This window comes from Colobus angolensis, unplaced genomic scaffold, assembly GCF_000951035.1.
Source record: "Colobus angolensis palliatus isolate OR3802 unplaced genomic scaffold, Cang.pa_1.0 Scaffold131, whole genome shotgun sequence".
Classification (NCBI taxonomy): domain Eukaryota; kingdom Metazoa; phylum Chordata; class Mammalia; order Primates; family Cercopithecidae; genus Colobus; species Colobus angolensis.
In genome coordinates this window covers 4,883,546-4,908,122 of record NW_012114364.1, presented here as the reverse complement: position 1 = coordinate 4,908,122, position 24,577 = coordinate 4,883,546, and the positions used below count along the sequence as shown (strand labels likewise).

General features: G+C 33.4%; 1 protein-coding gene across 10 annotated transcripts in view; it reads left to right on the top strand.

The window, feature by feature from the left end:
* Positions 1-24,577, top strand: part of PPFIA2 (protein tyrosine phosphatase, receptor type, f polypeptide (PTPRF), interacting protein (liprin), alpha 2) — a 514,858-nt gene that overhangs the window by 377,086 nt on the left and 113,195 nt on the right. For 8 of the 10 annotated variants that reach the window (XM_011934119.1, XM_011934124.1, XM_011934121.1 and 5 more), the window contains 5 exons: positions 7,926-8,147; positions 16,355-16,501; positions 17,527-17,661; positions 23,064-23,147; positions 23,403-23,534. In XM_011934119.1, the coding sequence (XP_011789509.1) occupies positions 7,926-8,147; positions 16,355-16,501; positions 17,527-17,661; positions 23,064-23,147; positions 23,403-23,534 (720 nt within the window). Of the gene's footprint in view, positions 1-7,925; positions 8,148-16,354; positions 16,502-17,526; positions 17,662-22,843; positions 22,969-23,063; positions 23,148-23,402; positions 23,535-24,101; positions 24,166-24,577 lie in introns of those variants that run through there. The other 2 variants (XM_011934129.1, XM_011934128.1) reach the window with 2 other exon arrangements.

Sequence of the window (24,577 nt, the reverse complement as noted above, 5' to 3'; positions counted from 1 at the left end):
ATTTAAAACTTTGTTTTCAAAACCCAGTCCATGATTTTGCCCCATCCTAACCACAAATCTGCTTCTCCTGCAGACTTTCTCTTCTCAAAAAATTGCAACACCATCTTTCTAATCAAAGACTACGAATCTTGCAGTCATCCTTGAGTCTGTGCTTTTTGTCACATATCACATTCAATCCATTCAAAGAATATGACCCCTTTTATAACCTTTAGTCCTACTACCGTGGTCTAAGCCAACGAAATCTTTCACCTCTTAATTCATTTTCTTAAATTCATTTTTTTGTCCTGTCTTTTATAAGAGGACTGAGGAATCCATTGAAAATGTGAGTGAAATCATGTCACTCCTCTGCTCAACACCTTCCTATAGTTTTCATATCACCTTGAACAAAAGCCGGTCTTAAAATGATCTCAAGAACACACATCATATTTCCATCTATATCCACTCCCACCCTCTTGCTTTATTTAATACAGTACATTCTAGCTACACTGGCCTCCTTGAAAATCATAAACCCACTTGTATTGTTTGTCTTTTATCTTTCTGTTTCCTCTGCCAGATAACTGCATGATTTATGCTTGTGTTGCAGGGTTTGGCTCAATGCTTTCTTTTCATAATCAATTCCCCTACTATAAGCTTAACCCAAATACTGCATGTGATATCATTACACTCAAGTTTTTCATTGTTTATTGAAAATTCAAATCTAACTGTACATCCTATATTTCATCTGGCAACCCTAACTGTGAGGAAGGGGGAAAAAGAAAAATGGATATTGAACAAACAAGCAAAAATTGTCCATTACAGATAGGAAAGGCTTTATCTGAATTACCAAGTTCATGATGAGAGAGTAACAGTTTACCTGCAAAGTTATACATGTTACTTCCCTATTCAAACACCTTTGATGGCTCTCTGTCATTCTATCTGGTACCCAAAGTTTGTTCTATTCAGTATGGAAAAGCAAAGGCCATCATAATCAATGCTGACCCTACCTTTCAAGTCTCATATTTTACCATTTCCTTATAGCACATGTTTTCTGCTCTGCATACAGGACAACTTACAATTATTCTGCAGGGAATATTCCCCTCCCTTTGCTCATGTTATTTTCTGTTCCTAGAATAAGTACTCCCCTCCTTTCCTTTACTTGAAATATAATAACTAATCTTTCAAGACCCAACTCAGAGAATATCACAAAGATATTCTCTGCTGTCTGTTCCCACAACATAAATATGAAGCAAAATAAAACTTTATGATAATAATTTATTGCAATGCATATACTTGCTTATTTGTGTTATCACTTCTCTGCTTGATAGAATTGCCGTGATGTCAGAAATGTATTATCACCTTTTAAAAAATTATAAAACTTGTTATCTTCCACCTTACACAAAGTAAGTGCTTAATAAATATTTATGAATGAATAAAAATATATATATTTTAAAATTTAACATGAGACCTTATTGCATTTGATAATTAGTAATTTCAAATATATATATGTACTGCTTTAAAAAATTGAAAATCTTTATGACTTTCTGTTGGGAATTGATTTTTTAGAAATGATACCAGGAGCCCAAGCCATAAAGAAAAAAAATGACAAACTGGACTTTCTTAAAATTAAAAACATTTGAAATTCAAAGAACACCATCATGAAAGAAAGTGAAAAGATAGTCTACAGAACAGAAAGAAGCTATTTGCAAGCCACATGTTTCATAAAATACTTGAATCAAATATATGTAAAGAGTTCATGTAAATCAACAATAAAAATACATGTAAATAAATTAATATATGAAGGCAAATAATTTGAATAGACATTTCTCCAAAGAAGATATATAAATGAACATAAATACCTGAAAAGATGTCCAATCTCATTAGTCATTAGGAAATGCAAATCCAAACCACAAGGAAATATCACTTTGCACCCACTAGAATACCTGAAATAAAAAGATAAACAATAATAAGTTTTGGTGAAGATGTGGAAAATTAGTACTCTCATATATTGCTGGTAGGAATGTACAATGGTGCAACCACTTTGGAAAACATTTCCTCAATATGTTAAAGATAGAATTGTCATATGTTCCAGCAATTCTACTCTAGGAATCTATCCAAGAGAACTGAAAACATTTGTCCACTTAAAGACTTCTACACTAAAGTTCACGGCAGTTATTTATAGTAGCCAAAAGGTGGACACAACCTTAATGTATATAAACAACATGTAATATATCCCCATGATGGAATACTATTCAGCAATAACAGAAATGAAGTATGGATAACATGCTACAGTACTTGAATGAAATTCAAAAACATCATGCTCAGTGCATAAAACTAGACACAAAACAACACACGTTCAGTGTCTCCACTTCTGTGAAAAGTCCAGAACAGCGAATCTGTATGACAGAAAGTAGTTAGTGGTTGTCTGGGGCTGGAGGTGTGTGAGTGATTGCTAATAATTATGAGATTTCCACTAGGGGTGGAAAAAATGTGAGATTAACTTATGTTTTTAGTGGCACAACTCTGTGAGTATACTAAACTCCACTGAACTTTTTATGTTTAAAGTTTGCATTTTATGGCATGTAAATTATATCCCAGTAAAGCTGCTTAAAATAAGTATTGACTTTTAATACAGTCATTTGTCATTTAACTTAAAGTGCCACAATTTATTTTAAAGGTAAGTCAAGTTAACAGTGGTTTGGAACAAAAACAAGATCTTTTTCTAAGATATAAATCACAGTTTTAATATGACTTTTTATTCTAATATTATTCAGACACACAGTAAGCTCACCATAGAATATATTTAAGGTCATGAGAATAAATAAAATATTATATATTTTCTACAAATACAAGTTTCATAAGCACTACAGAATAAAAATTGAGAGTTTTAAAATCTTCTCATGGGTAATCCCAACACAATAGCATAAAGACTATGCAGTGAACATTTACTGCTTAATGGAATTTTAAAAGTTAGCATTTTAAAAGTGTTTTATTTTAATTGCCTGATTGCTCTCTATAGTTAGTTAAATTTATCTTACCTTGAGCCCATTTAAAAGTATGCAATGTGCTTGTTAGGTGCATTAACAAGATTTTAATGGAGCGCAGGTACACAGAATTGGAACAAACATTTTTCAGATTAGAAAATGAATATCGTTCATTTGCACTGAATAAATATTTACCAATATTATATATATAATATGTTATATATATAATATATAATATCCAGCATGTATAATTTTATCCTGTTGATTTATATGTTCTGATTAGAGGCAATATGGTAAAGGGGTAAATTAACTGAACTGGGAATAAAAGTTCTGCATTTTAATTCAGATCACCTCTGTGTGATTACCTGAGTCTCAGTTTCTCCAAAATTCTTTAGAGCTCTAGAATCTTAAATATGATTTTTCAATTCCATAAAACATTTTTCAAAATAAAAATTTATTTTTCAAGGTTTTTATAGTTTTTTAAGCAAATTTATTAATGTACAAGTAACATACAATTTACGTGCACAATTCTGTCAATTTTGATAAATATATGTGCCTTCATAAACACCCAAATCAAGATAAAGAATATCCCCATAAACCTTAGAAGTGCTCTCATGCCCTCTTGAAGTCAACCCCACCTCTCCCATTCCACCTCCCATCCCAGGCAACAACCAATCTGCTTTCCTGCCATTATGGATTAGGGTGATCTTTTCTAGAATTTCAAATAAATTGAATCACACATTATGTACTCTTTTGTACGTAGCTTCTATTTCTCAGCATAATGTTTTTGTGATTCATTCATTCTACTGGAGAGATCAGTAAGGTGTTTGTTTTCATTGTACAAACATATCAAATTATATTTGTTTACCCCAAGAATACAATAGTTTCTCCTATTTTTAAGAAATGTTTTTGAATTTAATTATTTAGTATGATTGCATTGTAGTTTTATTTATAGTATGTAAACATTATTTCCAAGAATCCCTGTTGGTTACTAAATTATCTCTTAAGATACAAGTTGAATCTACAGACCTAATTCTGTGAAGATATCATTCCATATCTGAACATAGAACTGCTGTATTGTGGGTGCCAAACTCTATTTAATAAAAGAGGTAAGTGATGTTATGAATATGTGGGAAAGTTGGAGTGTGTATTGAAGTTCATTAATCACATCTCCCTTTAGAGTCTCTATTCCCCTTTCTGCTGGAAATGTTGCTGGTTGAAGGATCAGAGCTGAACATTTCTCTCAGAATTGCTCTTAGAGGAAGGGAATTGTGAATTTCTACAGTACATGGCTATCTGTACATTGAACTCAGAAAGGCTGGTTTATAATCATTAGGCAGCACTCAAGATCTGGATTAGGAAAGACGGGTGAAATCAATTGCCAGTCAGTTATTTCCAAATTTGAGATAACTGAGGTATGACAACTGATTTTAGAGGGATTTTGCCATAATTTTAAATATCTTCAAATCCTGTATACAGTCTACAAGTAACTAGACAAGTTTAAGATTTATTAGAACTTCTACCTTATCACATTGAGAAATTCCTCCAGTCAACTGTAAAAAGGCAATTGTCTCTGTCTTTCTCTGCTCTTTTAATTTTGATTCGCTTAGCTACTTCTCCACACTCTCACATTGTATTAGGTTATTGGACTTACACTACTTCTTTCCATTTGCCTGCATTCCCTTTCTCTGTGTTTTATCTTTCTCACTGCTTTTATGATGCTTTCTGTTCTTCCCATTCTTCTATAGTCCATTCTGCTCTACGTGGCATTTGCATTCCTAAATATCATGAGCCGTGCAATATTGTGCAATAAAAAGCACAGGGCTTATGGGGGTAATGAAGTTTATGGCACAACCCTAAAAACTTTATCAGTGTCACATTAAAATAAAGGTAAAAAAGCTAATAAAAATGGTAGCACAGTTTTACATCTGTTAAATAGTTAGAAATTGCACAAATACAGTGATAAGTATTTTTTTTTTTTTTTTTTTCCTGAGAAAAAGCCGAAGTTTGCTTGTGGAAGTGTTAGAAGACTTAAAGGCTTTCATTTCTTGTGAAGTTGTAGAAGGAAGGGTATCTGAAATCAGACAGAAAGTTGTAACACAGGTGTCGATGGGCAAATTTCTAACATACATGGGACATTGAGGTCAGTTTTAGATATTTGAGGAATGGGCATGTGTGTGTTTTACATGTTCCAATGTGGCTTGTTTCAGCCAGGTGTGGTTTTCTGTATTTAGCCAGTGCTTCTCAGGAACAAAATTACATGTTAAAAAACACAAAAAATTTACATTACATTGAAATTGTTTTCTAATATATCTATCATGTTGAAAGAAATTCATGTTTTTAAACAAGTGCTTAAAAAGTGAGCAGAAATAAGTGTACTTTCTGTGTTTTCTCTCTGTACTTTCTGTTTCTACTTTTTTTTTTCTGTCAGTTATTTCTCCGAAATTGCTGCACTGTCCTCACTACAAAACTTCTCCAATGTAGCTAGGCTGAGGAGCATACTTTTATTTATTATTATTATTATTTTATTTTTATATTTTTATTTATTTATTTTTATTTTTATTTTTTTTAAATTTTTTGGTCAGAGCCTCACTCTTTCACCTAGGCTGGAGCATGCTAATGCAATCATGGCTCACTACAACTTGGACCTTGTTCAAGCAATCTGTCCACCTCTGTCTCTCTAGTTGCTGGGATTATGGGTGCATGCCACAACACCTGGGTAATTTTTCTATTGTTTAGAGATGGAGTCACCCCATGTTGCCCAGGCAGGTCTCAAACTCCAGACATCAAGTGATCCTCCCACCCCGGCCTCCCAAACTACTGAGATTACAAGAGGGAGCCACGCATACAGCCCATACTTTCTTTTCTTTTCTTATGTATGTATGTATGTATGTAGGTATGTATGTATTTATTTATTTATTTATTTAAAGGCTGTAAGGCTCTGTTGCCCATGCTGGAGTGCTGTGGCATGATCATGGTTTACTACAGCCTCAAACTCCTGGGCTCAAGCCATTCTTTTGCCTCAGCCTCTTGAGCAGCTAGGACAACAGGTGCATGCCACCACACCCTCTTTTTTTTTTTTTTTTTAATTTTTTTCTAGAGATGAGGTCTTGCTATGCCTCCCAGGCTGGTCTCAAATTCATCACCTCAAGCAGTCTCCTTCCTCAACGTCCCAAAGCACTGAGATTACAAGAGTGAGCCACAACACCTCGCCTCTTAATTTTTAATCGACAAATAATAAATGTACAAATTCGTGGGATACAATGTAAAGTTTTGATATATGTATACAATGTGGAATGATTCAATCAATTTAATTAACATATCCGTCACTCGCTTACTTACCATTTTTGTGGTGAGAGCACTTAAAATCTACTCTTCTAGCAAAGTATTATTTATTAACTATAGTCATCATACTGTGTCATAGAACATTATTCTTACTGTACAATTGAATCATTTTACTCTTTGACTGACATCTCCCATTAACTCATCACAGCCATCCTCTTTTTCCAACCTCTGGCAACCACCATTCTACTAACAACTTCTATGCGTTTGACTTTTTTAGATTCTACAGATAAGCGAGGTGAAGAAGAATTTGTCTTTCTGTGCCCGGCTGATTTCACTTAGAATAATGTCCTCCAGGTTCATCCATGTTGTCACAAATGACAGAATTTCCTTCTTTTTAGAATCTGAATAGTATTTCGTTGTGTATGCATACCACACTTGCTTTTATCCATTCATCCAGTGATAGACACCTAGGTTGATACCGTTTATTGGCTATTGTAAATAATTCTGCATTGAACATGGGAGTGCAGATATCTCTCCCACACACTGATTTCAATTCCTTTGGTTATATACCCAGAAGTGAGATTTCTGGATTCTATGATAATTTTGATTTTTTTAGGAACTCTCATACTTTTTTCCATAGTGGCTATACTAATTTACATTTTTACTAGTAGTGTACAAGGGCTCCATTTTCCCACATTCTTATTCTCTCGCCAACACCTATTGGCTTTTTGCTAATAGCCATTCTAACAGGTATGAAGTGATATCTCATTGTGGTTTTAATTTGCATTTCCCTGATGCATTGTTGGTATTGAGCATTTTTTCACATATCTGCTGGTCATTTGTATGTCTTCTTTTGAGAAATGTTTATTCAGGTCTCTTCCCTGTTTCTTAATCTGAGGATTTCTTTTCCTTCTATTGAGGTGTTTGAGTTGTTTACGTATTTTGGACTTTGGCTGTAGGACGTACTTCTGAAGATATACTTTTAGAAAACCCTGATTTCTATGCAGTCCTTTCGGAAAGAAGAAAAATCATCTCTCAAAATATTTAACCCCTTTTAGCCTCCTTCCTGTGCGTTGTGTGCACACATGATTTTATGTTAATAGTAATATAGAAATAGAAATCAAAACTTTGCTATATGTTTGTTGCAGCTAGGTCAGATTCACAGCAGGAATAATCTTTAATAAAAAATATTTGGTAAGTTCTTTACCTGGGCGTCATTGAAAATAAAACTTAAAAATTTACAAAGGATCTCGAACAAAGATGTTTAAATTGCACACTTTATGGGTCCTTACCTATTAATTAAAAATAATGTGTGGTGTTATATCAATATAGTATTATAAATTAATAATAAACTGTATATCTAATTGATAAAATAGTAGCTAGTACTTAATGTTTAGGATACCTCAGTGTTTTGTGCTGTTTCACATATAGAGAGAACATAGCACAGTTTCCATTTCAAATACATCTATTAAACTTATTGAAAATTACTGATCTACCTTCATATTTTAATGTCAATTAACAGTTTCCTCAGAAACTTAGTTTTTTGGCAAAGCTAGTTCTTTTCAGAATTTCTTATTTCTCAGTGTGAAAGCAGTGTCAGTTTAATTTCTTTAAGTTTATTTTAAATTTTAAATGAAAGATGAAAATTCTTAAGTGCCATTTATTTTTCTATTTCTGCAGCGTTTGTCCAATGGTTCTATAGACTCAACCGATGAAACTAGTCAAATAGTTGAACTACAAGAATTGCTTGAAAAGCAAAACTATGAAATGGCCCAGATGAAAGAACGTTTAGCAGCCCTTTCTTCCCGAGTGGGAGAGGTGGAACAGGAAGCGGAGACAGCAAGAAAGGATCTCATTAAAACAGAAGAAATGAACACCAAGTATCAAAGGGACATTAGGGAGGTAAGTGATTCATCTTACTTTCAGTCTTTGATTTCTGAATGCTGCTTCTGAGATACTGTTTCCATAATTTCCCTTAATGCCCATACACTTTTTACTTCCCAAAAGACCATACTTTGGCATGCATTATATTAGTTATGAAACTTGTTCAATAGGGCAAACAGTTTACTTCATGAGCGCTTTAAATATATATGGAAAGAAATATGTGCTATCAAGGGTCAGATATAACAAAGACATTCTGAAGCTGTTAATAAATTATTTTAAACATAAACTTTTAATTTTAAATAACCCTAAATCTGTGTATGAATCATGAATTGCTATACTCATACTCTTAGCATATAGAAATACTACAAAAATACTTCAAATTGTTCCATTGCTTGTTTTTGTTTTGTGTCATGAAGGTGAATGTATCTCTGTTAATATGCATATACACGCATATGTATAACATAACCTTTCTTTGTCTACATATTAAATTCCTATTAGACATAACATCCTTTTTTCTACTTAAAACAAAAGTGAGTACTTTAGTCACTTCTCAGCCTCTTGGCTCATGTCAAGTGAAAAAAGAGAGTACTTTAAGTACTACAAAAGATACTAGGAGATGTTTGATTTGTAACACTGTCAAATCATTTTACCTGCTAAAGTGAAAGTTTAGAATCTTTTCACTTTTTCACCTTTTCACTCACAACTAAAAAGAAAATTGTACTTGTGGAAATTGAGTTTTCTGACTTTTTGCCTTTTCCATTTTTACATATTCTTTTAAATGTATTTGTATCTTTTAAAAATATCTTTTGTATATAATTAGCTAGTTGTTCATCAAGTTGGCCCTATTCTATGTACCCAATTCTTTTCTTACCATTCTCTCATAAGCCAATTGTATCTTACTTTTTCCCCGACTGTTCCCCCAAAACTCTTCTCATAAAAGTCATTATTGACCTCCATGTCACTGAATCCAGGGTTCAATTCTCAGTCCTCTTAAGCACTTGATCCATTTTCCAGAGGACTTGTTCACTGGGCTAATAGCACATTCTCCTCTCCTGGCTTTCATCCGTATTTACTTGCTTACCTCATCGCAGGCTCTTTTACTGCTTCTGTTTCTCCTCCCCTACCTTGGAGTGTCTTCCCTTCTCCACCTACTTTTATTTCCCTGGTAAATTTCTGCAGTCTCATGGCTCCAAAAGCCACCATCATCTTAGGACTCCCAATTAATATCTCCAGCTTGTTCTTCTTTCCTAATTTCCCGATGTTTTTCTCTCAATCACTAAGGGATATCTCAAAATTAGCATTTTCACACTCTTTTCTTGATATTTTCTCAACAAACCAGACCCTTCTGCAGTCTTCCATATCCATTATTATTGTTGCTCAGGCCAAAAGTCTTGGAGCTGTCCTTAAGATCTCTCCCCTCACACACTTGGTTTGATTCAGCAATAAATCCTATTATCTACAATTGCAAAATATTCATAATGGGACCTCTTCTCAGAATCTTCATGGCTTTTTCTTTTTCTACACAATCACTTTCTCTCACTGGATTATTTCAATAGTCATCTGTTTCCCTGGTGTTCTTGCTCATGCCTTCAGCTCACCTCAGTCTGTGCTCAACACAGCAGCTTGAGCTGCCTTCCTGTAAGTCAGTTCATGTCATTTTTCTGCTTAAAACTTTTTAATGACTACCTATTCTACTTACAGTATTATCAAAACCCTTACAGTGGTCTACAAGCCATATACAATCTCTCTCCTACCACCTTCCTGACCTCTTCGAGATCATCTACTGTCTCATTGACCATGCTCTGCTCAACTGGAATGACCTCTTAAGCAAGCCAGACCTGTTTTGTTACATTTTCTTTGCTCTCTGCCTTTTGTTCAATGTTGTTTTCTCAGTGAAATGTCCCCTGACCTTGCTATTTACACATATACACTCTCCTTCTTTTGTTTGCTTATCCCACAGGACTTTCTATCACCTGACACAATATATATTTATTTTACTGATATAGTTGGTTATCATATGCCTCCCTTCCCAACTATTCCTAAACATCTATAAGGGCTAAGATTTTTTTTTCTTGTTTTGTTCACTGCTGTCTTCAGAGTACCTACGCAGCTATTGATTGTATAATAGGCACTCAAAAAATCTTTGCTGAAAGAAAAGATATTTATAAGTAAATATCAGAAGATGTGAATGATATCAGAATATGTACTAAGATGATGCCTACTAGCAAAACAAAACAAAAAGAGATAGATGAACCATGAAGTGGTAGACTGCTCCACTGCAACACAGATAATGATACAACATTTTATGAATTAATAGTTCATGGTTGCATCTCTCCTCTTCACTCCTCCCCACAATTCCAACTCAAAGAGTTCTTAAAGACAGTTTAACCTCTCTTCTGTATCACTAATAAGGAATTACTGGGATTTCTGGCTATCAAATCATCAGGCTCACTTCTTTTCTTTTTTTTTTTCTTTTTTTTTTTTGAGACGGAGTCTCGCTCTGTTGCCCAGGCAGCAGTGCAGTGGCGCAATCTCGGCTCACTGCAAGCTCTACCTCCCAGGTTCCTGCCATTCTCCTGCCTCAGCCTCCCTGGGCTCACTTCTTGATCTGTTGTTCATTCTCTCTGTCTTCATTCTCTTGGTTCTGTAGATTTAGATGATTTCCTTTCATTTTAGTACTAATTGCTCTGTTAATGCTTATCTAATCCAGCATCACTTACAGGTAAGGTCCAACATCCAATTCCCATTTTCTTACTGCCCATTTGAAAATAACTCCTTGATACTAATAGTCTCTGAATGTAGGTGACAAAATGCCCAGTCAGATGGAAAATGCACTCCTCTGATGCCATTTGTTCTTTGATTAAGAATCTATTCTCATGGGCAAAACATTCTCCTTTCGTGTGGAATTATTTTAAAATACAACTACTCTTAACATCCCCATCGTTTCTATGTATATATTTTGGAAGAGTTTCCGGAGAAAGGAATATCTCTCATCACCCACCTTTGAAAGGAGATTGCAAACACAAATATTTTCAGAGCCAGGCTGGCAATGGAAAAGTGGAAAGTACCAGGTGCAAGACAGTAGGAAGTGATGGCATTGATGGACCTGTGAAAGGGCCTATACTCAGCCTGCATTACTGGATGCATCACTTTTTTTTTTGTATGCACACACACACACACACACACACAGAGCACTGTGAAGGCTAAATAAACTAATTCTGAAATATTCAGGTCTCAAGACCCAGGCCTGTGGTTTATGAAGGATTTTTTAAGGACCAGTCACGTGTGAAAACTATTACAGGTGTATTACATGGAAATTCTCAAATTCCTCACAACTGGCAAAAAGAGGAAATGCTAATTATTATCTCCATTTCTCTCAGATGAGAACCATAAGGTTCAGTGAGGTAAAGTAACTTGCCAAATGTCTATGCAGTTCTCTCCCCAGCAGCACAGAAGAGAAACAAGATCAGCATGGCTTCAAAACCTGTGTTTCTTCCACTATGAACTACTTCCAAAATCAACACAGCATAATAATTAATTCAGTGATAGCAATTATCATAAAATGCAGCTACAATATAACTGTCCTCTAAATAATCAATATTTGGATCTTTTTTTTCAATAAGCAAGAAGATGTGAAAATCACATACTTTAAAAAAACAGATTACTTGGCACTTAAAGCTTTTATTTTTTTGAATAATATTTTTCTGGGTTATGGTCACAGAGAGTCAACTGGATTGCAAGTTTCTTTTTCTTTTCTTAATTATTCTCTTAAAATATTATTTATTTATTTTACAGACAGAGTGTTGCTCTGTTGTCCAAGCTGAAGTGCAGTAGTGTTTTCAGCTCACTACCACCTCGAACTCCTACGCTCAAGCAATCCTCTCACCTCAGCCTTTAGAGTAGCTAAGACTACAGGGCACGTGTCATGATGTCCGGAAAATGTATTTTTTGTAGAGACAGGGTCCTGCTATGTTGCTCAGGCTGGTCTCAAATTCCTGGTTCAAGCGAACCTCCCACCTCATCCTCCCAGTGGACTATGATTATGGGCGTCAGCCACAGATTGCAAGTTTCTTAATAGAAAAAAATAAGCTCCCTTTTCTTGATACTCCTATAGCATTTCTAGCATAGTATGATTTATAAATTGTACAGGTAATAAATGTTTGTTGTAATAATTGAAGAAAAATTAGGAAATAAGAAAAAAACAACCACATAAAAAATGGAAAGGTAATTTGTTTTGCATGTGAGGACATTCAAAGATATCTAAAAATGAACTATTATTTTGAGTAGCAAAAACTGCAATTACTTTTGCACTAATCTAATTTATAAATATGCTCCACTGATGGTTCAGAATATATTTTAGTAATTTTTCTTTGTCAAAAAAGAAACCTATCCAAAATTTACTTTCGTTTTACATTTTGTCTTCAAACAAAACTCCTTAAATTGATTTTGACCTATGAAGAACAGGTGAGTTGGATTAAAGCTAGACACAACACTCAAATTAGAAAAATAGACAATCTTATAAAAGTGGCTTATCTCTCCAGTTTTTAATCAAGAGGGTTATTAATTGTGTATGAATAATAATATATCACACACATAGCTGTGCAAATAGCTAAAATTTTCAGTGGAGTATTTTAATTATATTTTGTTTTGTGAATAAAACCATCTTGTATTTCCAACTTCCTATTAACAGTTCTTCAGATTTTCACTATGTGATTAAATGAATTAAATACATATCAGTGTTGCCTTTTCTATTATCTGAAACATGTAGTTATATTTTTCACTTTAATAGATCTAAATTACCAGAGAGTTATATTTATTAGATATGAAAAATATGAAATTTATACATAAACTTCAGGTCAAGAGATAATTGAATCTTTATTTTTTCTCATTTTTTTGTAGGTGGCAAGTTTTAGGGACTAGAAAAAGCTCCCTTTTTTAGAATTTTTCAAATGACAGAGGGATAAGCTATTTCTCTGACTTGTAAATCCAGTTTATTTTTGGCAACACAGCCTGCAGTTAAAAATTGAATCTCCCACATGAATCACTGAATCAAAAAATGCAGTACCAAAATTACAAAATGCTAAAATTCCTGCATGTAATATATGTCATAGAGTGAGATCATCTAATTGTATACATAAGAGTAATTAATAATAAAAAAAGACTATTATTTATCAAGGGTGTTTTCTACATGAGACACCATACAAAGCACTTCCTGAATCCTAACAGCAATACTACGTGCTACATATTAGAATCTCAACCCACGTAACATATGAAGAAGGTGAAGCACAGAAAAGGTGAGCAACTTCGACCCTTATAACAGAGTTAGTAAGTGTCCCGAACTAGAATTTGGAGCAAGTATGTACTACTTCAATGCTCACGTTCTTGAGAAATGTGCGTATGTCTTTTATTGATTTTATTGCTGTTAAAATGTAGTAAGAAGTTTATGTATACAGGTTAGCTTTAGACTTTTCTCTTCAGGCCACGAAATTTTCCCAGAGTTCTGTTTGCAAGTGAAATGGACAGAATACAATATTAAGCACTCTGAAAGGATCCTCTAAGATAAAAACTCTACCATCACTGAGATAAAAAATATATAAAGTAGAAAAAGTCAAAAGTGAAAATAAGAAGTGTTTTAAATAACAGACATTATTTGGGATGCCTAAAATCTAGGGGTATGTATATAATATTTCTTAAAAATTAGTCTGGCTAATTTTTGCTGAATTCATAGATTAAATTTAATTTTTTATGACATTATGCACTTTAATGTCAACATAATTAACCCAAGTAGCTTTTGACTGGGTCTTGATGGTCAGTATGATTGAGCTAGACAAACACGACAAAACACATTCCAGGTAGACATGAAGTCACAGAGTGCATTAGTTTTGTAGGGCTGCCATAACAAATTGCCACAAACTGGATGGCTTAAAACAACCATAATTTAGTCACCCACTGTTTTAGAGGCTTTAAGTCTGAAATCAATGTTTCAGCAGGACCATATTCTCTCTAAAGGCTCCAGTGAGATTCTTCTTCACCCCTTCTAGCTTCTAATGGTTACTGGCAATCTTTGGCATTCTTGACTGGTAGCAGTATAACTCTATATAACTCCATTCTCTGACTACCTTCCTCCTTCTTCCCCGTATTTCTCTGTCCCCAAATCTTCTCCTTATAAAAACACCAGTCATTGGATTTAGGGCCTATCCTAATCATGTGTGACCTCATCTTTACTTGATTATGTCAACAAAATCTTATTTGCACATGAGGTCACATTCACAGGTTCAGAGTGGACACAAATTTTGGGGGGATGTTATTAGCCCCAGTACACAGAAGTAAGGAAGTGTCAGGTCACAAAACCAGTTTTTTTTTTTCTAGGCTTTGTAGCTCAGATTTTACCCTGAAGATGGAGGGGAAGAAATACAAGTACTGAAACCAAGAAGCAATATGATCAGAGTAGCATTTAGAAATATCTCTTGGGCAGCAGGGTGGAGGAAAAGTAAGGAGAATAAAAGACAAAAAATACAAGAGAGAGAGCTAACTTGTAGGTGAGCAGGAGACTAGGGACAACATGATGAGTTTCATGGTGGATCTATTACTTTTTATTTTTCTTGAAATGGAGTCTTGCCCTTCGCCCAGGCTGCAGTGCAGCAGTGCAATCTCGACTCACTGCAACCTCCGCCTCCCAGGTTCAAGCAATTCTCAGGCCTTAGCCTCTCCAAATAGCTGGGATTACACACATGTGTCATGACGCCCAGCTAAGTTTTTTGTATTTTTAGTAGAGACAGAGTTTCACTATGTTGATCAGGCAGGCTGGTCTTGAACTCCTGACCTCAAGTGATCTGCCCACCTTGGCCTCTCAAAATTCTGGGATTACAGGTGTGAGCCATCACCTCTGGCTGATCTATTACTTTTTAATTAATTTTAGTTTTTTATGCATACAAAAATTTTCAAAGTTAAATAACGGCATGTATAAAGATGGTACATATATAAACACACACAGCATCTCACTTCAGGTTTTCATCCCATTTCCCTGAAATTCTTAATGTCAACCCTTTTATCCACTACTTCTGGTATTTTCTCTCTTTATTTAAACAAAATTTATGTCTTGCTATTATATTAGATTAGGATATTATCTATTTTATTCCTTATTTTACTTTTTATTCTACCTATCCTTTCATTAGAGTTATCATCTGAAAAAAAAAAAAAAAGAAAGAAAGAAAATTGGATGAAAGGCTGTCTGCTTATCTGATTATTATAGGTGATGGGACTGGCTCTGGACCCTGTAGGAGAGTGGCAAAGGCACTGATTAGGAATAAGTGATGAAATGATTCGGGATAATAAGATATAGAAACTATCGCCATTTATTCAATTCCAGGATTCTTATACAAAGAAGCTTCCTACATTCTCAGGAAACCATTCCAGGCCAATGAGCCTCACTTCTGCACTTGATTTTCTCCCAACATCTTGTCAATAAAGTAGGTTATCTAACTACCAGTAAATTTCCACGTAAGCTGTGAGTAAGGTAAAATTATCTCCATATTACTATCTATAAATTTGATTATTTAAAAATTACTGTTTAAAATATTATCAATGCCATGATTTTCTCCACTTGAACTTGATTTTTTCATATATTCATGCGTTCATGGACTTCTTTAAACTCTTATGTAATTGAAACATATATAACTAGGTAAATGGTTAAGTGTCTAAGTCAGTTGATAAACTTGTAAATAAGATCCAAATGTACTATTTTTTTTTTTTGTGGCCTGTTCTTTTAACCACAGGGTTCCTCTTTCTTAACATAAAGGTAAGAATACGGATGGTATTTGTTATCTATTTGAAGATTGCTTTACAATTTAGAACTGTAGCCGCCATTTTAACAATTTTATGATTTGCAACTCTACTCATAATTGTAATTAATTTTACTGCATAATGAACTAATTTATCTGCCACTTCTCTTACAAGAGTGCCAATTCTACAGTAGACAGTTTCAAAAGCTGCTCCACTGTATTCTTAGACAGCAAAACGCTTTTGGTTAACCAAAGGTACAAAAATAATTCTGACAACTAAGTTGGGAAAAGTCACCTGAAATCTTGCATCCCTTCAGTGAAAAGAAAGGAATGAGTATTTGTTTCAAGAATGCAATAGTTTTTATGTTTCTTTTTTATTTAACAAGACAATAATTAAACAATCTGAGAATCTGACTTGCTTTTTTAAAATTATTTTAATTGTAGGCCATGGCACAAAAGGAAGATATGGAAGAAAGAATTACAACCCTTGAAAAGCGTTACCTCAGTGCTCAGAGAGAATCTACCTCCATACATGACATGAATGATAAACTAGAAAATGAGTTAGCAAATAAAGAAGCTATCCTACGGCAGGTTCAGTATCTCTGTCTTGGTTTTTTTCTGGTCCATGCGTTCTCATCATTCTCGCAAAACAGGGAGTAAATAAAATAGGGTACTTCTTGACAGATGTTTGAGTAATCATTCTCTAAAATTTAAAATTCTCTGGCAAAACAAATATGATTTTCAGTGTGAAATTTCCTTTCTAGAAAGATAAATTATTTATCTGAATAATAATACAAGTAATGACTATGACTTACTTTTCATATAGGCATGAGCCAGAAATTGTGCTAAACAGTTTTCGTGTATTACCTCACTTAATTCTAACCACCACCTATGAAGTAGGCAGAGTTACTATACTGAAGACCTTACAGTTCAGAGACAGTCACACTTTCCCAAGATCATACATCTACTAAACACCAGAGCCAATAATGGAATCCTAAGTTTTTTGAGCTCTAGAGCAGAAACAGACCAACTATAGCTGTGGGCCAAAGCTAGTTGGTTGCCTTCTCTTGTTAATAAAGTCTTATTGGAACACAGCCATGCCCAATCATTTAATCATTGTCTATGACTGTTTTTGTGCTACAATACAGTTGAGTATTGGGGATTGAGGCCATATGGTACATGAGGCCTAAAATTTTTACTATCTGACCTGTTACTGAAAATGTTTGCCAACCTTATCTCCAGAGCCTGGATCATCATGGTACCTCTCCCACTCCAGTCTAAATACTATGATTTTCAGTATTTTGCTATGGTGGTATATCTGATGTCTTAGTACTGAGCTATATTCCCTTTGTTAAAATTTATACTTATGAGTAATTTCTTTCCTTTTTGCTGCCAGTGGTAAGAACTTTTTCATTGTTTTAATGTGCTTAAATTTATGAAGGAAATGGATAAGCAATATATGAAAACAAGACAACAATCAACACTTTGCACATTTAGGTGTGGTAGTGGCTGATTTTAAGTCTAAAATCATGGCTGAAGTGCAAAGCCCCCGGCGACTGGTGTTTGCTATCCAAACTCTGACTCTTTAAGTGTCTCTGCTCCCATTCCCATTTCAGATGGAAGAGAAAAACAGACAGTTACAAGAACGTCTTGAGCTAGCTGAACAAAAGTTGCAGCAGACCATGAGAAAGGCTGAAACCTTGCCTGAAGTAGAGGCTGAACTGGCTCAGAGAATTGCAGCCCTAACCAAGGTACTGCACTAGAACAATTGGTCAACCTAGATATGTTTGTAGAAAGGACTAGCAATCAAAATGAAATGTATAAAGATTTTCTATAGGCTTTATGAAAATTAAGTTTATTTAATCTTTATTATATTTGTCTGTTATTAAGTCAGTTTTTTTTGTCATACATATTTATGCCAGCAGGAATAATTGTTATACAAATGTGATGATCCCCCTGCCTATTTAAACATTAACAAAACAAGTAAAATTTCATGTCATTGTTATAGTTACTTTTCCATGGTAATATTTGTATAAGAATAATCCTGGAGACAAACAAAAAAGATAATGTTATCTATATGAGACATAACAATTTAACAGGCTTCATATCAATTACTATTAGAAGTATAGAAAATAAAATAACTTTTTGATTCCTCCCCAACTACAATATAAAACTTGTTAGAAGTGGGAAGTTAGACTTATAAAAGTCTGAGGTCTAAACAATTAAATAGTCAGAAAGCGGTTTTACGGTTGTAATTTCTCTGATAATTAAAATCAATAATACTCTGAAGAATGTTCAAAATTTTCTGTATAATATGGCTGGTAGATTCTGCAACTATCTGAATATTTTGGAATTTTACAAGCATTGTAATGTCAAAAAGGACTATTCTGACCTCTGACAGTCAAATGGAAATAGTATCATTTCAAAGTGTATATACATGTCACAAGTTATATAAAAGCACATTTTGTCACTAAAAACATGTTTGACATTTGATATGAATTCAAAAATAATCACACAATTTATATTTTTACACAATCATTAATATTTGCTAAGTTTTCAAGGCCACTACAGTAAATGAGTATGATAGGTATTTGGACTTCAAGTTTAAAATTATGGGATTAGGATTTACTCAAAATAATTGATGCAGCAATGAAGTAGACACACACAAGCATGATTTTCTAAAAAGAAATTAATTAAAAATGAACAGTAGACTGATCTTCCTGTTGGTTAAAATAGGATAGTTAACCAGGTAATGAAAGGCAAACCTTTGACGAAGTAGAGCAGGATTAGAGAGCGTTGAAACAGTTGCTCGTTTACAGAGTGTTGGAGTAACTAGTTTGCTAAAACTGATTAAGATGAGATTATAATTTGGATCGTTCTGTAGTCACAAACCATGCCAGTAAACTACTGTGGCAATTTCAGGAATGTGTGATTTCTAAGATAAACATAAATTTATCATTTAATTTGAAAAAAATATTTAAATATGTTGGTATTATTTCATTTTTTCCTGCAAACACAGATCTTAAATGACTGTAACATAGACTAAGATATGCATAATTAGCCCTTTCATCTAAAGAACATAAAGGACTTTCAAAAAGAGTTATCTTTTTCAGTTGCACTGTTTTGGGGGGTTAGATGAGTGACTGAATACAAAAAATAACCTTTGTAAAGTTGTAGCTTAAAATAATGATCAATATTATCCTGACTAAAACACAAGAAAGTCTGCAATTTTCTCCGCATTTACAATTCAGAAAATCACTGCCCCACATTAATTTTTGATAGACTGAGAATAAAAACAATTTAAAATGCAATATTTGACATAAAAATACTATATTAAATATTACCAAAAAATATTGATTTAGAATATGTAAAAATAACTGGAATTAGGTGCCTTATATTCTTTGCTTTTATCTTGTCTATTCTGTTAAATTCATGTATATATATATATAAAATATTACCTTGGGCACAAAAAATAGCTCCCCTCAGCTTTCTCCTCCCTAATATACTACCAAAATTCCACTGTCTCTGAACCTCTTTGATTTCATTTTTCAGAAAATTGGAATTCTTCCAAAAAGTCTTCAAATGCTCTAATTCACTCTCCTTTTTGTCACTTTCTTTTCTGACTGGTGCTATGTCAACAACATATTTCTAATATACACTTTTTATATTATTACCATATTTTATTCATTATGAAAGCTCCTTAAGTACTGAGATTTTATCCTGAACACATTCCTTTTGCCTGTATTTTTTTTTTTTTTTAACATTTGAGGATCACCCTTTCATTTCTTCTACCAAGTTTTTTGGTTTCAACAGCCTTGTACTTTTTCTTGTACTCTGTTCTCAAGACCTTTAGGGCCTATCTTTATACCTGTTGTTTTTTCTATTTCAATTTGTTTCAGATATTTCCCTATTATGGATCATCACAGTCTTCTTCTGTTTGTTAACCTTTTGACTGCTCACTAAAGTAAAAATATTTCTTCTTAGCTTAAACATGGGTTCCTCCTCCTATATTTTGAATAATATTCTTAATAACCCCTCAGATATTTTATTTCACCAATATACTTTTTTTCTACTTTACTATCACTTTTCTTTTTTTTCTAGGTCTTTCTCTTTAAATTTAATTTCTTCTCCCTTTCTGAGTTTGTTCATGTTCTTCTCAAAACCATTTCTGCCTGTAGTTCATCTTGAAACTTTAGTATATTTTAAATTTTCTTATATTATATTAAGGAGTGAAACCAAGATAAACAGTTTTTCACCAAGGAGTATAAAAAATAGCAGACTGTTTCTGTGTGATCTTTGTATTTACAACAATTGCTGAAACTGTAGTTTTCACATAGACTGAAAATCAGTAGTGTTGGTTGAAAATTGGTCCCAGTATATATTATTTAGAAGGGATGTCTGAATGCATTCTTTGATTGATAAACTATTTTTCTCCTTCTGATGTATGTGTGTGTGTGTGTGTGTGTACGCGCACGCATGTATAGGCGAAGCTTATTTATAGCTTTAGAAAGTCAGAATTATTGATTAATGGTTATGGATACAACTAAAACTTTTGATTTGGTGAGTTTTTACACAATTAACCAATAAAGATTACTTTTGGCTCCCAGTCTTATGATTTATTATATCTACTTTTTAATTAAAATGCGTATTCCTTTAGCAAGGACATAATTCATCTTGAATGAGGTATTTTATTTATTTCTAGTACCAATAAAATGTATCAGCAGTAACAATAATTTAAACAGGACCAAATTCTTATTTTATCTCTGAAGTGAATTTTCAAAATTTTGGTGTTTGTGTGTGTGTGTGTGTGTGTGTGTTTTAAGTTTTATGTGTTTTTAATAAGTAAACAGAAAGAACTAGAAGTTTTAAAGACCTCTAAAAACTTGTATTTCAACAGTTTTGGCAGTTGAAATCTTCATGTGTCAGGAGTCTTGAGTCAGTCATCTAATTAATTTAAACACCAATAACTGCATGTTAAAATGTAATTTTGAAAGATCACAGATACCTTTATGAATTTAGATTATATAATTTCAACAACATTTTTATCCACTTACTGTATTCTTAATATAACTCTAAATTTTAAATAATATTATAAAAAAGTTATGGCTTTTGGGGACCAAGGTAACTCTGTGTAGCTTCTAAATTGGAAATTTGAGGATGACCTGGAAGAAATAAATTGGTTATTTGTTATGTCTTTATTATCTTCCACATTTATAAAATAAGAATACCGGAAGGAAAACCTTACAAAATGTAAATGTTGAATCATAGTTTGCATAAGCACACCAGAATTGAAATGTTAAATGTTTGCTTTCATAGATTAAATTTGAATTTATTGCATAAAATAGTACATATGCATCTGAATCAAATGAATAGGTTACTATTTCTTTTCAGTTACTGCATGACATATTTATATATAGTTCTATATTGGCATAAAGTGAGTTTCACTGTTTTAGAATGAACTTATAAAATGTGATAGAATATGCTCTGGAGTTAAAATTTGTGGTCCTGACATAGAGTTCTTTAGATGTAATAATTATTTAACTTGCAATGATTAAAATGTTGGTGTAACTTCATATGTAATCCTTGCATAACATACTAACAATTTTGCTATCAACAATGTCACATGTGTTGAACACTCTGCACCTGTGGTAATCTGACAGTCACTTCCAAGACATGTATCTAACCTTGGCACTGGGCAAACATGAGCTTACAAGGAAACTGTGCCGCCTATTCACTTTAGGCACTATTTTGTTTCCACAGCAACAAATCAGTGGAGAAACAGTTTGGAATTGTCCCCTAGTGTCATTTAGGAGAGTCACAAACAAGATTTCTTGTTCTCACAGCATTGTTGTCACTGGATAATTCGAGGACTTTCAATCATTTTCATTTAAAATTTCTAATTAAACCTATCTGAGAGTAGGCCATTAAATTCTAGATCAATATCTGAGAGTAGACCATTAGACCAATATCTGAGATCAAGTATCTGAGACTAGGCCATTAGATTCTAGACCAATGACCATAGTGTGCATTCAGAGACCAGAAATCATTTCGTAAGTTTTCCTCTTGCTGAGGAAGCTCAATCTTGCTTGAACTGGGGACTACTCACAATAACCCCCGGGTTAGTTTTTTATGTTATTTCTACAGAGCAAGGTTTAGAATAAATTTTGTTCCAAATTAATTGCACCTGAGTCATTATCTAGCATATTCCTCAACATTGTGATACTACTGTTTCCATCATTTTCAAGTAATATAGACAAAGAAATCCAAATATAAACTTTTAACAGTCTATCAGAGACATATTCTGGTGTTTGGTTTCCCATAATTCCAATTATTATATAACTCTTTCAGAGTTGCTTTATTCATTCCGTAGTAGTCTTTCATTGCCAGCCATCACTAACCTTTCATATCTTAGGTTGATAGCTTTTTATTTTAGTATATTATTTTTTATTTAAAACCATCAACTGCATCGTGTTCACCAAATATCAATGTAGTTCTTTCTACATAAAATTCTGTCTATTAAAGTATTAAATTTGCTGTCACACTTTTCTTTTAAGCATTCTGTGCTATGTTCTGTTCAGTGTCAGTGTCTTCAGTTCTGATTTTTCAATTTTGTCCCTCTCCTTTTCCTTGACTCGTTAGTCTGATCCAACCTCTTCTACCTCATCTGATGATTATCAATATGTTATGGAAGCTAAACTACAAGAAATGATCTCCATACGTAGGAAGGTAGTCCTACTGGACTTTACTTTCTATTGCTAAATAGAATCCATCTAAGTTTTTCTTTTCATTTATAAAAATTATGTTACTTTTATTTATTGATAATCAACCATCTGTGCAGTTCAGTGCTTCAGGAGCTTAAGATTGGACAATGGCAGGTTTGTGTTCAAACCATGCACAGTCTGCATGTTACATTTGGCTGATTTCATTGCTCATAAATAACTCCAATGTTTTGCTGATGCTTGGATGTAACAGGCCTTTGTAGCTGACACATTTCAAGCAATGCTGTTCAGCTGCCTGTTTGAAGAAAGTTTACTTTTTAAAAACTATGTTTGCAGTTGGTAGTAGCTTGCTTTACATTTTATTTCAATTTATTTAGAGGAAAAGTGTTAACCAAATCTTACATTTCAGGTGCATTCTTCATATTTCTTAACAGGCTGAAGAGAGACATGGAAATATTGAAGAACGTATGAGACATCTAGAGGGCCAACTTGAAGAGAAAAATCAAGAACTTCAAAGAGTATGTATATTAAGAACTATTACCCCCCAATCATCGGTTTATGAATTCATATTCTGCATATAAGAAGAAAGCCTTTAATTGAGTATGGGTTGTATTTAAAACTTACATATATGACCTGTAGACTTTGAAGAAAATGTTTCCACCACTTTAACCAAAATAGATCTAAAATTAAATTCAATTTAAAACTAGCAATGCTATAAAAATAATCTCAAACAATTTTTGAATGGATTTTTATGTCATTTTTTAAAATGTAAGGCTAGGCAAAGAGAGAAAATGAATGAGGAGCATAACAAGAGATTATCGGATACTGTTGATAGACTTCTGACTGAATCCAATGAACGCCTACAACTACACTTAAAGGAAAGAATGGCTGCTCTAGAAGAAAAGGTAAAATGAGAGAAGGATAAAATCACATGAATATTTTGCAATGCTCTTAGGATCATGTTTGTTTTATATACAGCTGCAATTATTGAAATAGTCAGATGATCCATTTACTTAGTTTTTTAAAATGCTTGATACATTCTTAGAAAGAAATGCATATTTTTTATTTTAAAAAGTATAAGATCAAATTTAGGATGAATATAAAAGTTGCATGATATATAAATATTTTATATTGGCATGTTCATATGAGGCAAATGTAGTAAAATATGCTGTGCTTTTATGATGAAAATATTTTGTTTATCCTCTGCCTGGTATGCAAAATAAAAAAGTGATGAGACACAAGTCAATACTTTTTGGTGGGGGGAGGTGATTTGAAATATTCATGTGTCATGTGACTGATATCTACATACCAGTCTAAAAGTCAAAATGTAAGTGAGTTTATATAATCAGAAGAACTAGTATCAATCCCAGTAGAGGGTTTAGGAACCCAGTATTTTCAGCTGCATTATTTCAGAAATAATGCTTCTCTACAGTCTGCAATGTAATTTACAGTTACATATGTCTCATTGATAGTTGGCAGCTACCAGACCAGCAAGAGTTATGAGAGCTGGTTACCAATTCCAGAGCATAAATTAAGGTAGGGTATAAAACCCAGATGATCATATCATTTTGGAAATTTAGATTGAATGCCAATCACTATTTTAGCTAGACATTTTCCATTAGTGCATAAAATAAACCAAAATAGGGAAAATGTTTTGACGAAAAGTTAAAGTAGTTTGATTAATTTACCCGTTAGAAAGTTATAAGACATGACTTCCTCTCACACAACTTCAAATACGTGGCCACTGTGGAATTAATACACTCTTAGTTTAATTTTACTCTACAAATATGAAAAGAATACATTATTTTAAATAATGCCTTATATACTTGTGTGTTTTGTAGAAAAATAAATAATTTTTTTTTTTTTTTTTGAGACGGAGTCTTGCTCTGTCACCCAGGCTGGAGTGCAGTGGCCGGATCTCAGCTCACTGCAACCTCCGCCTCCCGGG